The sequence below is a fragment of the Oryx dammah genome, unplaced genomic scaffold (genome assembly GCF_014754425.2).
Source record: "Oryx dammah isolate SB20612 unplaced genomic scaffold, SCBI_Odam_1.1 HiC_scaffold_8, whole genome shotgun sequence".
Classification (NCBI taxonomy): Eukaryota; Metazoa; Chordata; class Mammalia; order Artiodactyla; family Bovidae; genus Oryx; species Oryx dammah.
This window is the reverse complement of record NW_024070192.1, coordinates 34,603,582-34,618,973: the sequence shown is the minus strand read 5'-3', so window position 1 is coordinate 34,618,973 and position 15,392 is coordinate 34,603,582. Positions and strand designations below refer to the sequence as shown.

The 15,392-nt window shown below is 48.7% G+C and overlaps 1 protein-coding gene across 5 annotated transcripts; it reads left to right on the top strand.

The window, feature by feature from the left end:
* Positions 1 to 9: 9 nt before the first annotated feature.
* On the top strand, positions 10 to 15,154 carry CNTROB (centrobin, centriole duplication and spindle assembly protein). Of its 5 annotated transcripts, XM_040243436.1 has the most exons (20): positions 11 to 144; positions 638 to 1,311; positions 2,087 to 2,171; positions 2,425 to 2,506; positions 2,984 to 3,140; positions 4,030 to 4,146; positions 4,360 to 4,476; positions 4,790 to 4,888; positions 6,087 to 6,323; positions 6,615 to 6,761; positions 9,403 to 9,536; positions 10,108 to 10,233; positions 10,417 to 10,579; positions 11,607 to 11,868; positions 12,753 to 12,907; positions 13,166 to 13,229; positions 13,407 to 13,577; positions 13,715 to 13,853; positions 14,319 to 14,391; positions 14,600 to 15,154. In XM_040243436.1, the coding sequence occupies exons 2-20, from the start codon at positions 1,039 to 1,041 to the stop codon at positions 14,723 to 14,725; spliced, it is 2,727 nt and encodes a 908-aa protein (XP_040099370.1). In that variant the 5' UTR covers positions 11 to 144; positions 638 to 1,038; the 3' UTR covers positions 14,726 to 15,154. The 5 variants fall into 5 exon arrangements, 4 of the variants coding, with proteins under 4 accessions (XP_040099370.1, XP_040099371.1, XP_040099369.1 ...); XM_040243437.1 differs by having other exon boundaries at positions 11 to 1,311; positions 13,715 to 13,850; XM_040243435.1 differs by having other exon boundaries at positions 11 to 1,311.
* The last annotated feature ends 238 nt before the right edge of the window (positions 15,155 to 15,392 follow it).

Below are 15,392 nucleotides of genomic sequence, written 5' to 3'. Positions count from 1 at the left end.
CCCCATACTTGCTTCAGCCAATCCGTGGCGCTGAGTCTGGGCATGCGCGTCTAAGGCTCTCCGCTCCAGAAGCTGGGAGCGGCTGAAAGCTCTGTATTCTGGGCTGGTGACGTCATCGAAGCGAGCGAGGCGGAGCTGCGGAAGGTGGGCGGGAGCCTGCCAACGGTTTTGAGTGTTGGGAAGCGCGCGAGAAGAGGGGTCTTTTGGGTGTGGGCCTACCGGCTCTCAGGGGGAGGGGGCATTCCCTAGTTCCCTCCTTGGCAAACTGCGGGGGCCTGAGGACTAGAGTTGTGGGGAGTAGTCGGAACGGGGTGATCGTGGTAGGGGATCTCAGGCTAGGCTGGAGCGCCTGAGTGTATTTTTTAGAGCCATCAGAGGGCGTGACTTGAGTGTTCACAAACGTTCTTTTGGTGTAGTAGGGAGGGAGGGATTCTAGGGAGCCGTGCTACGGCTTTCTTGCCCCGGAGGGATCGGAGGGGACAGACTAGAGAGTTGATCCTGGATGGAACGGGTGCATGGGCGAAGAGGAGAGGTGGGGAGCGTGAGGTTCCTGTCTCACTGAGACCGGAGCCAGTTGAGGGGCACATAAGACAGCTGGGCGGAAATTAGGCCCCTATTGGATTTGGGTCCGTTTCAGTTTGCACATTCTGGGTGTGAGAACTTAAGAGCTCAGTGGACTATGAGAGCTTGGCCCAGAAGTTGAACTGCAGCTTTCAGCGCTCCAGAGGAACCGCAGTGGTGCGCCTGCCCCGCAGTAGGTCTTCCATCCCCACCCTCTCCTCCCTGCACCCACCTTTTCCACTGTTCCCAGGAGCTGTGGAAAGACATCCTTTTGTCCTCTCCCATGGCCTCTGGAACTGTTGGAAACCTTTCCTTTAACCAGAAAGGCTCCATACCCTCATTCAAGAATCCCTCGCTCGGAGTCTTCCTCTTTTCTCCCAAATCTTCCTTCTCCCGGTACTTACTCCCCTGGGCTCTCCTAAAGCAGAACCAGGAGTTCCCACCTCTGCTGTCTCCAGTTGTCTCTTCCCTGTACTCATGGCAGCATCAGCTGCCAGCCCCAGTTCACCCCTACGGGCCAAGGACCTCCTGAGTGAGTCATCAGAAGCCCCTGGGCTGAACCAAGTGTCCTCTGAGGTGACCTCCCAGCTGTATACTTCTTTGCACCTCAGTCGTCAGGCAGAGAGCACAGCCCGAGCCCAGCTGTATTTACCCGCCGCCTCCCCACCTCCCCATGAGGTGTTGGATGGCTTGGCCCAAGAACTGAGTCACAGCTTGTCAGTGGGATTGGAGAACAACGTGAAGAAAAAGGTGAGGGAGGTCTGTCTTGGACACCTCTAGGGTCTTGGGATTGGGGGTGGTTTAAAAAAAAAAAAAGCTTTACTGAGATTTGAGCTCCTGTTCTTGGATTCCATAATTTCTTTTAACTACACAGTCAGCCATGTTTGTTCCTGTGAGCAAATGTTGATGAGAGTCCTGAGCCACTTATCATAAGTTGGAAAATTGTGAGACTTCCTTTCTTTTTTTTTCTTCAGAGACACCCATGGGGTAGGTTGCTGTGCTTTAACTGGGATGTGGGTGCTGGAAATGAGGATAAGGGTTCTTCATCCCAAGAGGAAACTAGGGATTTAAGGAAAATATTCTAAGATCCTTTCATCTTGAAACTGTTTTGATTGTATGGTTCAAAATTTGGCATGTAAATCATGAAAACATAGTTTAATCACTTATACATGTTACGGAGAAGATAGTGTCAGATAGAACACATATCATAACCGATCTGCAGACTGGCTAGGCCTCCCAGAGTTTGAAAAACTGATAGCTCTGGACAGCAGAGTCTTTACACAGGATATTTGCTCTGTAGTTGGAAGGAATCCTCACCACTCTTACCTTAAGATGCCCAGTTAATTCATTTACATTACCTCTCTGGCTTCCATAGACAATTGAGTTTCTCATTGAGTCAGTTCTATTTTTCTTGCTTTCCAAGGTGTGAGAGTAAAAATTCTTTGGCCTTAGGGGCCACTCGATACCATCTACCCTGGATGCAGTATGGATTATTGCATCTGATTTCTGCATTGCTTTTTTCTAGGATGGTTCCAAGCATATCTTTGAGATGGAGAGTGTTCGGGGTCAACTCCAGAGCATGCTCCAAACCTCACGTGATGCGGCTTATCGTGAGTGATTTTCTATAAAGGAGAACCTAGATTTAAGGAGTGGGAAAAGTGGAGAAAGTTGCAGAATATGTATGGGCTGGAGACCTAGACCCAGAGATAAGAGATTCCAGGAGAAAAGGCTCCCTTTCTTAGGGAGAGAGGCAGGAGGAGTGGGTGAAATAGAAAGGAAGGACCACTCCTTTCTTCTCCTTCAAGTGATCCCTGTTCCCATCCTTTCCTGACCCTGGCTGTGGGTCCCTCTGGCTGCCTGCAGGGGATCCCCCGATTCCAGGTGCCGACTCTGAGAGACGGGAAGAGGACTCCTTTGACAGTGACAGCACAGCCACCTTGCTTAAGTGAGTTCTCCTTGGAGTTCTCCTAGCTGCCTTCCTGTCTTTCTTGGAAAGCCAAATGTTCTATCACTTAGTTCTCCCTTTGCTGCTTTTATACCTCTTAAGGACCTAAAATGCTTGTCACATAGCTTTCAGTTTTTACCCTTTCTTGCCTTTCTTCTATGCTACTTACTCCTTTGGGAACATAGGCATCCACTGCTTAGTACCTGGCTTTCTAGGTCCTTCCTCCTCCAGAAGAATTAGCTCTTTTCTGCAGTGACTCGTGCTGCAGAAAGCATGGAGTAGAGGAAGGAGTACTATAGAGTTACTCAAAAAGCCTATGTGCTCTCTAGGGCTCTGTCATTTCTCTATGTAACTTTGTGACTTTGGGCATGGCTCGTGCCCTGAGTTGTAGTTTCCTTCTTTGTAAAATGTCTGGAGATGGGACTCTGGGTCTCTAAAGCTTTCCCATCCCTACTGTTCTCTACCTGATCTGTTCAGCACCCGACCGCTGCAAGACTTGTCTCCATCCAGCTCAGCCCAGGCGTTTGAGGAGTTGTTCCCCCGCTACACCAGCCTTCGGCCAGGGCCCCCACTCAACCCCCCAGATTTTCAGGGACTGAGAGATGCACTGGATTCAGAGCATACTCGTCGCAAGGTGAGATATAAAGGCTTCCTTTTGACAGAAGCAACGGTTAGAAATAGGGCCAAGTGCTAAAAGATTACAGTCCTGCAAGCTAGGATTTTACTCAAATGGCTTTCCTGTGAGGAAAGCCTTCTTTGATCATCCTGTCTAGGATGGCACACCTCCCCTCCAGGCATTCCTTCAGATCATTCTGTTATTTCCTTCACATAGTTTATTAAAGTCTGGTATGTCTTGTTTGTTTCCCGTCTTTAAAACCTAAGCTCCACATGGGTCATACCTTATCTTGTTCAGCAGTGTCTTCCTAAAGTCTAGAACATACCCAGCACAAACAAATACTCTGTACATGTTTGGTGAATGAACAACACATTGTTGGCTTGTGCAGAGCTACTGGTGATATAATGAGCTTTGTTTCTGGAGCCTCAGCCTATCTGAAGAGGGCAGAGAGCAGGATGAAGCAGAGGAAAAGTCGGAATTATTGGTCGTGTTGTCATTTTTGGAACCTTCTCTTCCTCTATTTTAAACTGCCTGGACGTGAATGAAAGGCTTTCCCCTTGCCATGCTGAATAGTTGTGTCCAGTATGCTTCTTTAGGCAGGAGTAACTTCCCACTCTTTGCAGCGTGGACTACTGCACCTCTGCTGAAAGGTTCATGGAAATTTTTCTCAGGAGGTCTAGGAAAGGGAAGAGGCTGGAAACCAAACCTCTGCTTCCTGAGGTGGTAGAGGAAGGTGTTGGAGATCTCAGGCTCTGGAATTCCTGACTCTCCTTCTTCAAACCTGTTCTGTTCTTGGGACCCAAGCTCCCTGCCTCCAGCCCATTTTGCCCACAGAGAAGCTGGAAAGTTTGGAGCTTTGGTCAAACTAAGGGTGGCAACACCCAGACCCCTTCACCCTTCTTCCCAGCATTGTGAGCGCCATATTCAGAATCTGCAGACCCGTGTCCTTGAGCTTCAGCAACAGTTAGCCGTGGCCGTGACTGCTGACCGAAAGAAAGATGTCATGATTGAACAGCTGGACAAGGTGCCAGGGGAGCGGAATGTAGGCGGGTCTCTCTGTGGGGGGCACCAAGGAATACAGGGGGAGGCCAACATTTGTTCACATTAGGAGTTGGGGGCGGGGAAGTGCTGGGTCTGCTGACCACTGGAAGAAGGTGGCTGTTGCCCCTTCTCCTGTGGACGCAAAGAGGGAAGAAAAATTGTTTGAAATTCTATGTGACCTCCTTCCTTTCCTGAGACCCTGGCCCGCGTGGTGGAGGGCTGGAACCGGCATGAAGCTGAGCGGACAGAGGTGCTTCGGGGACTCCAGGAGGAACGGCAGGCAGCTGAACTCACTAGAAGCAAGCAGCAGGAGGTGGGCAACCAGGATCACGAAGCATTAGAACCTGGGTCACCGATGGCTGGATGGGGGAGGAACCAGGGTTCCTCGCAGGTTGACCTCCAGCTTGCCGTAGCTAGCCTGACAATTCTTCTCCTGTGTCCTCTCCCTTCAGTGTTTCTGCTGCCAAACTTGCATGTTTGATGTCTGCTCAGCTCTCCTCATCCCTCTGGCCCCCAAGTCATTTAGTTAACCCTTGCTTTTAAAGTTTATGTTGTTAATGATTTTTGAAGGGTAGCATGCAGGGATTCTCCTCAGTTCCTCCATCCCTGTGTTCTCTCCCTGAAAGACAGTAACCCGCCTGGAGCAAAGCCTTTCTGAGGCCATGGAGGCCCTGAGTCGTGAGCAGGAAGGTGCCCGACTGCAGCAACGGGAAAAAGAGACACTGGTGAGACTGTTCGCCTGGGTTAATTCCAATAAAGGCTGGTCATTACTTCTAGAGGGATATGGATTTTTTTGTTTGTTTGTTTGCACCCATGGCATGCAAGATCTTAGTTCCTTGACCAGGAATTGAACCCGGCCCACCCCCCTCAAGTTGGGAGCAAGGAGCCTTAACCACTGCCAGACTGCCTGGGAAGTCTGGGGATACGGGCTTTTGGTGGATTGTGGGAGTTCACCATTTGAGTTGCACCAGAGCAAAGTGTGTTCTTCAAAACACTAGTTCTGCTAGGTACTCTACATAAAGTGAGCTCTGCCGTCAAGCCAGTTTGAGAGTCTCTGCAAATTGAACCCTCATTAGAATCATTTGGGAATTATTTTTAAATATAGATTTCTTGAGTCCTTTCCCTGAGGTTTTGATGTATAAGGGGTTTGGGAACCTAAATATTTTCAGAAAGTTGTAGGGGTGAGACTTAGGTTTCTCATTGCTGAAATGATAAGATGATTACCCACATGAATTAGTAGCCAGGTTTAGAATTTCTTGCATGCATGACACATGCTTGCTACATGCATGCTGGTACTGACATTCCTAACAGTCCAAGAGTGCTGGTGGCAGCTGCTGGTTGGCTAGTACATGTTTGTAAGGCTGAATTTTCTAGTCTTTGTGGAATTTCTTCTGATGACAGTGGTGACAGCTATCATATATTGAGTACTTACTACAGGCCAGACATTGTGCTAAATGCTTTACATACCCTTTTAACTTTAATCCGCATGAGGTGGACTGTAATATGCCCACTTTACAAGTAAGGTTGGTGCCTCAGAACCCAAAATAAATGCAGAGCTGGGATTCAGACTGAGATTTGAGCCCAGGGCGACTTCACTTTCACTCTTCACTTTTAAGCATTGGAGAAGGAAAGGGCAATCCACTCCAGTGTTCTTGCCTGGAGAATCCCAGGGACAGTGGAGCCTGGTGGGCTGCCGTCTGTGGGGTCGCAGAGTTGGACACGACTGAAGCGACTTAGCAGCAGCAGCAGCTACCTAATTCTGATACAGAAACTCTTACTTACCATATTGACATCCTGTGGGCTTGTTAACTATTGCATTTTCATGTATATAATTCTCAACCGGCATATTGTATAGGGGTAAGGAGGCAGATTGCTGGTCTCCAGAGAGCATGCTAAAATCTTGGTTTTCTCCTGGGGCTGTAGGAGGAGGAGAGGCAGGCTCTGACCCTGAGCTTGGAGCTAGAACAGCAGCGCTGCCGAGTCCTGCAGGAAGAACGGGATGAGGCCCGGGCTGGGCAACTCAGTGAGCGTCGACAGTTGGAGACGCTGCAGGTGGCCCTCGAAGAAGAACGGCGGAGCTGGGCCCAGCAGGAGCACCAGCTGAAGGAACGCTACCAGGCGCTGCAGGAGGAGAGCCAGGCTCAGCTGGAAAGGGAGAAGGTAGAAGGGGCAGTTGAGGAACAGATGAAGGACAAAATAATTGAATGAGATGAATGTCAGAATACGGTATAGTGGAGCAGGAAGGAGAGTGAAGGAGAGAAGGCTGAGAGGGTAGGGCCTGCAGGAAGGGCCGGGGGCATCAAATATACGGAAAACTGAAGTGTGAGATTCAACAGAGATGAGGAAATAGGTCACAGGTGAAGAGGAAGGGAGCTTGGATCTTAGGGTATGGGAGGGTGAATCAGGGAGTCAGGAAATGAGATAGTCTGAAGTCTGATTGCCCTTTCCTAGGGGAACACCCAAAGGGAGGTCCAGGCCGCCCGGGAGGCCCAGCAGCAGTTGGCCTTGGTGCAGTCTGAGGTGCGGCGGTTGGAAGGAGAGTTGGATACAGCTCAGAGAGAGAGAGATGCCCTGCAGCTGGAGATGAGCCTGGTGCAGGTCAGGAGGCTGAGGTTCTAGGGGAGGGTCCCTGCTGGGGAGACGGAGGTCTGAGATGAAGTGGCTTCAGGAATCAGGGCAGACACTCCTATTTCTAACTAGAATTTTGGCCTTTATGGGTAAAATGTATGTTAAGGGCAAATTAATGAGTTTCTGAGAGACTTCTTTCCTTATTAATAGTTGACTTAAGGAGACACCCAATTTCTGGGTTAGAGAGGCCAGTTTTGAGAGGACACACTTTTCACTTGGCCCATTGAATTGGAGGGCTGACCACATGGAAACTAATTTATCATGGAGGGCCAAGGGTAAAGAATTCAGTAGTAATTTATAAGCCCCTAAACTGGTGCCAGCCACAGGCGTGTATGTGTACCTTCAGTAAACCTACTGAACAACTGTGTATAAGCTCTGGGCTGGGATAATCCTAACACAATCCCAGCAATAGGGAGCTCACCAGTTACATGGGAAGCTTGTCTAGCACACACATTTTTGAAGGAGTATGATTAATAATTTAGAAAAGTGTTAGTCGCTCAGTCGTGTCTGACTCTTTACAACCCTATGGACTGTAGCCTGCCAGGGATTCTCCAGGCAAGAATACTGAAGTGGGTTGCCATTCCCTTCTTTAGGATTCACGATCCAGGGATTGAACCCAGGCCTCCTGCATTGCAGGCAGATTCTTTACCACTGAGTCACCAGGGAAGCCCTAATAATTTAGAGTAAGAATAACTATTTTTCAAAATATTTGGCTGTACAGTGTCTTAGTTTTGGCATGTGGGATCTAGTTGTATGACCAGGGATTAAATGCAGTCCCCCTACAGTGGGAGCACAGAGTCTTAGCCACTGGACCACCAGGGAAGTCCCATTTATATCTTATTTTGTCTTGCCTATTGGGTATTTATTTTTCCTTCCTTTCTTGTCATCTTTTAGAGTCATTATTCTCATTTCACTTTTTTTTCAGTCAGCTTATTTTAAAATATTAAACTCAGTTTCTGTTTAAATTCTCAAAGTTAATTTATCAGATGTAAATATCCAAGACAGAAAGGAGCCATCAATTCTGTAGGGATGGGTCAAAGTAGTCTTCCCAGAGAACTCTAAAAAACATTTTTAAGATATGAATAAAAGTGATCTGTAATACAAGTTCAAGTGTACAGAAGTACACAGTATTGGTTGCCTTCTCATATCACTTTGTGTGTATCCTTTCAGAACTTTTTCATGTGTTTATGGGCTGGTGCTTTAAAAAAAAAATATATATATATATACATTCACTGCAACTTGTTTTTACCTTATAATATATCATAGACATCTTTCCATGTCAACACATACAGATGTACATCATTTTTTAAAAAGAATTACATTGCAATAAATGTACGAATCATCCTTTTGATGAGAAATTTACCCTGATGCCAATTTTGTTTTCACTATTAAAAATAACACTGGGGACTTCCCTGGTGGTCCAGTGGTTAAAAATCTACCTTCCAATGCAGGGGACAAGGGATGAATCTCTGGTCCGGGAACTAAGATCCCACATGCCACGGGGCAAGTAAGCCCATGAGCTGCAACTAGAGAGGCCTGCAGACTGCAATGGAGACTCAGCACAGCTTAAAAAAAACAAAAGTGCTGCCTGGAATTCCCTGGCCGTCCAAAGGTTGGGTCTCCACGCTTCCACTGCAGAGGGCACAAATTCAGTCACTGGTCAGGGAACTAAGATTCTGTAAGCCGCAGCATGGCCAAAAATAAATAATGCTGCAGTGAACATCATTGTACATGACTCTTTGGCATTCCTTCTGAAGGATAGATTCCTTAAAGTGAAACTGCCAGCTCAGAGGGAGAGTATATATCATTAAGATTTTTCATTAAAAAAATTTGGGTGGGGATTAATTTAGAATGTGTAATCCCTAAGTCACTATGTTGTACACCTGAAACTTAAAAAAAAAAAAAAAAGAGGTAATGAGATACCTAGAACAGATAAAATCATTCATGGAAACAGAAAGTAGGGTGGTGATTGTTAGGGGCTGGGGAGGGAAAATGGGGAGTTGTTGTTCAGTGGGTATAGAGTTTCAGTTTTACAAGATGAAATTTCTAGATGTACAACAATGTGAGTATACCTAAAGCTACACTTAAAAATGGTAAGTTTTGTATTACCTAAGAAGGTAAGCTTTGTATATGCATTTCTTACCATAATTTTTAAAAATTAAAAAGAATTTAGGTAATTGAAAGGAGTTAAATAAATATTTTTTTAAAAAGCACAAAAAAAATATTTGTATTGTCCAAGGTCATGGTTTTATAAGGAAGGGAAACCACTTTCACTCCTTGGGGCAAAATTCTCTTTCTTTTGTCTCTCAGATGTATGAGGGAATGTTGGTACATGGATTTTTTTTTTTAAATCTCAGTTTTATTTATTTTACTTTACAATATTGTATTGGTTTCGCCATACATGGACATGAATCCACCATGGGTGTACATGTGTTCCCCATCCTGAACCCCCCTCCCACCTCCCTCCCTATCCCATCCCTCTGGGTCATCCCAGTGTACCAGCCCTGAGCATCCTCTTTTAATCTACCTTACATCCTCCATCCCCTTCTAAGCCCAAACAGAATGGAGCTGATGATGGCCTCCCCCACCCGCCCACTTGCTTTACTCCCAGGCCCGGTATGAAAGCCAGCGGATCCAGATGGAGTCGGAGCTGGCGGTGCAGCTGGAGCAGCGGGTGGCTGAGCGGCTGGCGCAGGCGCAGGAGAGCAGCCTTCGGCAGGCAGCCTCCCTGAGGGACCATCACAGGTGCTTGGGGCTTGCCAGCTGCTGCCTCTCCACCACCGCAGCAGGTGGTGGCGGGGGCCCCCTAGACCCTCTCAGATCCCTTTACCAGCTTCCAGTACACCGGCTCCTGTCTGTCTCTCGGTGGGAGATCTGCCTCGGGTTCACAGGAGAGCCAGACCTTCTTGCGGATTTTCCACTTCCCCCCCATAGGAAGGAGCACTTAGCCAATAACTGATGGCTGCAGGAATACCAATTTCTAGCTCCCTAGCCCCTGGTGTGTACAGTGCTGAGCTGAGACCTGCAGCACATCCAGATGTGCCCTTCTCCCTTCCTTCCCCTACTCCCCTACCAGCTTTTTTTTTATTTTTCTGGAAATGCTTCTTAAATGAACCACCTTCACATAAGTCCTCATTTAAATGTCTGCTTCTAGGGAACCCATTCAGCTGTCCTGAACAACCCTGCCCCCCGACCCTGCCAGGGCAGGGCTAGCTGGCTGGCTTGCTCACTCTCCCGTGCATACATGCTGGCTTTTTCTTACTGGATGACTTCCTTCTACATTTTCAGTCCTTTCTTCTCACCTGTGTCCTCTCAGGAAGCAGCTGCAGGAGCTGAATGGACAGCACCAGCAGGAATTGTCCACCCAGTTGGCTCAGTTCAAGTTGGAAATAGCAGAGCGGGAGGAGCGGCAGCAGCAGGTGGCTCAGGACTATGAGCTCAGGTACCAGACCCTGGAGTCTCCATGTCAGGCCTTGGTCCCTTCCCCTGCAGCCTTGGTCTCTTCTGCACTGGCACCAGCTCCTCTCACAATTTCCCGTGTCCCACCTTTCCTGTGGCTCTTCCTGTTCTCCGAGTCTCTGCTTTCTCCAAGGCCCAACATCACCTCTTGCGTCTTTCCTCTCAGACTGGCCCGGGAGCAGGCGCGAGTGCGAGAACTGCAGAGTGGGAACCAGCAACTGGAGGAACAGCGGGTGGAGCTGGTGGAGCGGCTGCAGGCCATGCTGCAGGCCCACTGGGAGGAGGTCACCCGGCTGCTCAGCACCACCACCCTGCCGCCCCACCCCCCGGTAGGCTGTCAGGGTTCTTTTTAGACCCCTTCCTGGGACATCTACCTCCCTCCTCAAGGAGAGTCCGGAGTTTACCTCCTAGGACCTGCGTTAGGAAAATTCTGTGAGCTTTCCCAGTAAAAGCCGTCTTTTTGCCGTGGCTGCTACTTGCCCAGACCGCCCCACAGCACTGGGCACCAGCCTCTTCTCCCAGTCCACGAGAGGGTAACACATGATGCTAGTTTTGCCAAAGGGCAGCTGAAGTAATTGTGATGGAAAGAGTCAGAAACTGTTGCTGAGTCCTGCCCTAGGGAGTCTCAACCCTTGATCTCCCTCTGTTGGCATCTTCTACTTCCTTCTTTTAACAATTAAGTTTTTAATATTAGCTAAAATATTTTTGGGGATAGATAATAATGTGCATATAGTAATTTTACAAAACAAAAGGGACATCCTCAGTGGTCCAGAGGTTAACGCTCAGCCTTCCAATGCAGGGGCACACGTTCAATCCCTGGTTGGAGAGCTAAGGTTCCCACATGCCATGCGTGCAGCCAAAATTTTTAAAACATAATGAAATAAAAGAAAAAAAACAACCAAACTGTTCAAAAGGTATACGGTGAAAAGTAATCTCCATTCTATGCGTGCATCTCAGTCTCCTGGTTCCTCCCCCAAGAATCAGCAGCTGTTACTGGTGTCTTGAGTGTATCCTACCCCCAGCTCCACCCCCTAACCCCGCACAGAAATGTTGCCCTCTATACACAGTTGTATGACTTATTTAACCAAGTGCTTGTTGGTGGATATTAAAGTTGTTTCCTGTGTTTTACTTCTACAAATAGTGCTGCAGAAAATGTCATTAATATGTCTTGGTTCAGTATATCTATACAGTTTCTAGAAATGGAATTGTAGGATCAAAAATATGCGTTTTAAAATTTGTCAGAAATTTGATAGATGTTCCCAAATACCCTTCTAAGGACGTTCTACTGATCTGTTATCTTATTAAAGTGTCTGTGGCACATCTCATCTCTTTAAGTGCACCTTCTCTTGTGCCCAGGTTCCCCCCGCCGGCCCCTCCAGCCCTGGGCCGCAGGAACCAGAGAAGGGGGAGAGGAGGATCTGGACGGTGCCCCCCATGGCTGTGGCCCTGAAGCCTGTGTTGCAGCAGAGCCGGGAAACGCAGGAGGAGCTGCCTGGAGTGCCGCCGCCTGTTCTCTGCAGCCCCTCCCCAGATCTTAGCCTCCTGCTAGGCCCCACTTTCCAGAGCCAGCATTCCTTCCAGCCCCTGGAGCCAAAGCCGGACCTCACATCTTCTTCAGGTGCCTGGGGACAGAAGTCACCGGGTTCCCCTTCCCCACACTGACTGTCTCTCTCTTAACCTAACTTCCTGTCTGCTAGGGGCTTGAGCATTCTGTTTCCCAGATGTCTTAGTGACCGTCCGTTACCAGGAGCAGAAATCCACTCTAGTTGGTTCAAATACAGGTAGTTAGACTCTAGGAAATGGGACATATCTGTGCTTAATAAGAACTGAAGTTGGAACCAGGGGCTGCTGGGAACAGCGCAGCTGTTCCTCCTTGCTCTGAGCCTACCTGGGCTCTGCTTCTTCCTCTTGAATGACTGACCCTCTCTCCCCTTGGGTTCTTGCTCTCACTGCTTTGGTTTGCACGTGGCTTTGAGCAGCTGTGACGCCAACTCTAGCAAGACTCTAGACAACCTGCCTTTGTTTCTTGGGTCCAAGTTTAAAGAGAGGCGGTCTGGTGGGTTGGTAACCATTCCTCAGATCAGCTGATCTTGAGTTGTGGCCACGCCTGATTCAGTCAGCTGTGACTTGGGTGCATGGAGTGCTCTGTGTGGTGAAAATGAGACAACCCATGTTGAAGTAAGCATGAGGGCATGTTCTGGTGAAAGAGCCAGAACATGTCTGTTTATATTAAAGCATTCTGTGCTGTGGCAGGATTTACTCATTCAGCATCTAGGGACCACAGCCTTCCCCTTCTGTCTACTTTTCTGTCTTAGAATTCAGCTGTGCCCAGCTCCCAGTTGCCTTCAATACTTCCCTCTCCAGCTGTTTTCAATTGTGATCATCTTCTAGCCACGAAGCCCCACTTATGCATGACAGGCCCCCTCCTTCCAGGCCTTGAGCGAGCTGCCTGGTGGAGGAGCCCCTCCCCCTACAGCACACACCCCCTGTTTCACTGTACAGTGGAGGCCTTCTCTGCAGTTGGGACCTTCCATCCGGATCACCGAGCAGAGCGACCATTCCCTGAGGAAGACCCTGGGTCTCAGGGGGATGGCTTCCTGAAGGAAGGCCTGCCACCCTCTTCCCAGCTGCAGGGCCTCAAGCATTTTTTGCACCAGGTAAGGAGGCCCACCTGTCCCATCTTGCTTTCTCTGTCCCTTCCTCATTTTCTCTTTCTACTCTGAGAGGTGAGGACTCTGGCCTTTAGAACTAAGACTTCATCCCAGTTTCTGCCTCTCCCACTCCCCCTTATTTCTGCTGCAGCACTTCCTTCTGGAACTTAGGAGACCAGCTCCTACCTCCCTGCTGCTTCCTACAGACCCTGAGGTGTCTTTCTTCAGTGGTCCTCAGGGAGCCCTACTGTCTTGTCCCCCCAGCTGCTGGAGACTGCACCCCAGAGCCACGAGAACCCCTCCGTCGATCAGCTTCCCCCTAAGCCTGGTGAGCGTCAGCTCTGAAGAAGTTTGGGGCTGGGCCTGAAAGAGGCAGGAGATCCACTTACCAGGGCTGGGTCCTCAGGAGCTGGCAAAGGTTACAAAGCCCCATGAAGGCTAAGGCTGTTGGGATTCCTTGGCTTTTGCCCCATTTCCTCATCCTGAATCTCATTCCTTTGGCTAGGTCCTCTGACTGCCTCATCTTGGGAGGAAACCCCTCAAGTGCCACGCCTCCCGCCCCCCGTCCATAAAACTAAAGTTCCCTTAGCCATGGCATCCAGTCTTTTCCGGGTCCATGAGCTTCCCTCGGCCCCTTCACAGAGCGGCGGTCCCAGTGGTGGCTCCCCAGAGAGAGGTAAGCAGGTCCTGGTTTACAGGTAGGTCTCAGGTATGGAGCCGGTACCGGGAACTGAAGGCCCTTCTGGGCTCCGGGAGCTGGGATAAGGGCTGGGGCCAGCCCAGGATGATGGTTATTCCTGATGTGTGTCTCAGGTGGAGATGGGCCCGCATCCTCAAGGCAGCTGATGGAAGTGTCTCAGCTATTACGACTTTACCAAGCTCGGGGCTGGGAGGCGCTGCCTGCCGAGGATCTGCTGCTTTACCTGAAAAGGCTGGAACACGGCGGCGGCGGGTACCACCCTGGGAGGGAAGGGAGGAGGCACTAGGTGGAAGGCATCTGGACTGTGAACGGGAAGAGTGTGGAGTGTGTGTGTTGAGTAGTGTCGTCTGCCCTTTTCTGGGGAAGAAGTGAGGGTGGTCGGAGTCTCCCCCTCTTCCTCCATCTCTTACTCTTCCCCACTTTTGTTTTGTCTCTTTTCTTTTTGGTTTGTTTTTCACTTCTTAAAAAATCTCTTCTGCATGTTTTTCTACTTTAATTTTTTCCTCTTTACCCTGCAGCTCAGAACTGAGAGTCCTAGGACTGTGATGACCTAGTATAACTCAGTATGTGACTCCACTCATGTTTCCTCTTATTGGATCCCTGGGTCTATCTTGTTTGTTCATTCTTAAGAGACAGCACCGGGAAGTAGTACTTCCCCCGAGTGTTGGGGAGAGTGGGGAGCAGCTGCCCCTTCTCATCCCCTGATCTGTACGGCAGGACTGACAGTCGAGGGGAAAATGCCCCCAGAAGGAACACAGACTCCCGCTTGGGTGAGATCCCCCGGAAAGAGGTGAGGAAAGTAGGGCTGGGTGAAGGCGTGGGAGGCTCTCACTGACTCGTCCCTCGCCCTCCACATGATTGCCCCGACCCCACTGACCGGCCCTTCCCCTTTACTGTCTAACTCCGGCCTTCCCCACACACAACACCTTTCCTCAGGAGCGGGGTACTGGGAGGACATGACACTGAGTTTTCCTGCTCTCTCTCCCTTCAACTCTTAGGTTCCCTCCCAGGCTCTCCCTCGGCGCCTCGCTGTAGCCCCTAAGACTGACAAACCTCCAGCTCGGAAGAAAAGTGGACACCCCGCCCCTGGTGGTGTGAGAAGTCGGGGGGGAATCTGGAGATAAGCCCTTCACCTTTCTCTTCCTTGGCCTCTTCTTATTTTTATTATTATTATTTTAATAAATCTGGTAGTCTGTATTAGAGTCTCTGACTCATAGGCACTCAGAAAAGGGAGGATTTCTAGGAAACCACTTTGTGAAGAAACCTCATTCTTCTCTTTGAGTGTTTTTTATATGTTTCTATTTCATATTCTGTGGAAAAAGACATGACTGCTTTGAAAGAAAACAGTCTGTGGCCAGATTTCCAGTGTAGGTGAGCAAAGGCTCAGTGTTTCCAGAGTGAAACCTACAGAGTGGCTAGCTCTGGTCGGTTCTGGAATTATGAGACTCTTATTTTCTTTTATATATCTCTCTATTTTCCAACTGTTCTGAAACACATATGTGTTACTTAATAATCAGAAAAACACTTTTAATTTTAAAAAGTTACTATATAAAGAGTTTGAGTAAAAATGTGATACTGGGAAGACTGTTTTCTCTTTCAGAAGCAGATAATTCTTTCAATTGTGTTAGTAGGATCCTGTTAGATTCTGCTCCAGCCAGCCCACATATTATGGCTTCACTCTTCTGGCTTTGAAACATATATAAAAGACTAGAGTGCTGGCAAGGAAAAAAAGGCCATGATTGTGAAAACTTTCATCCTCATACCAAAATGAACAAAGAGAAACAGTATTAA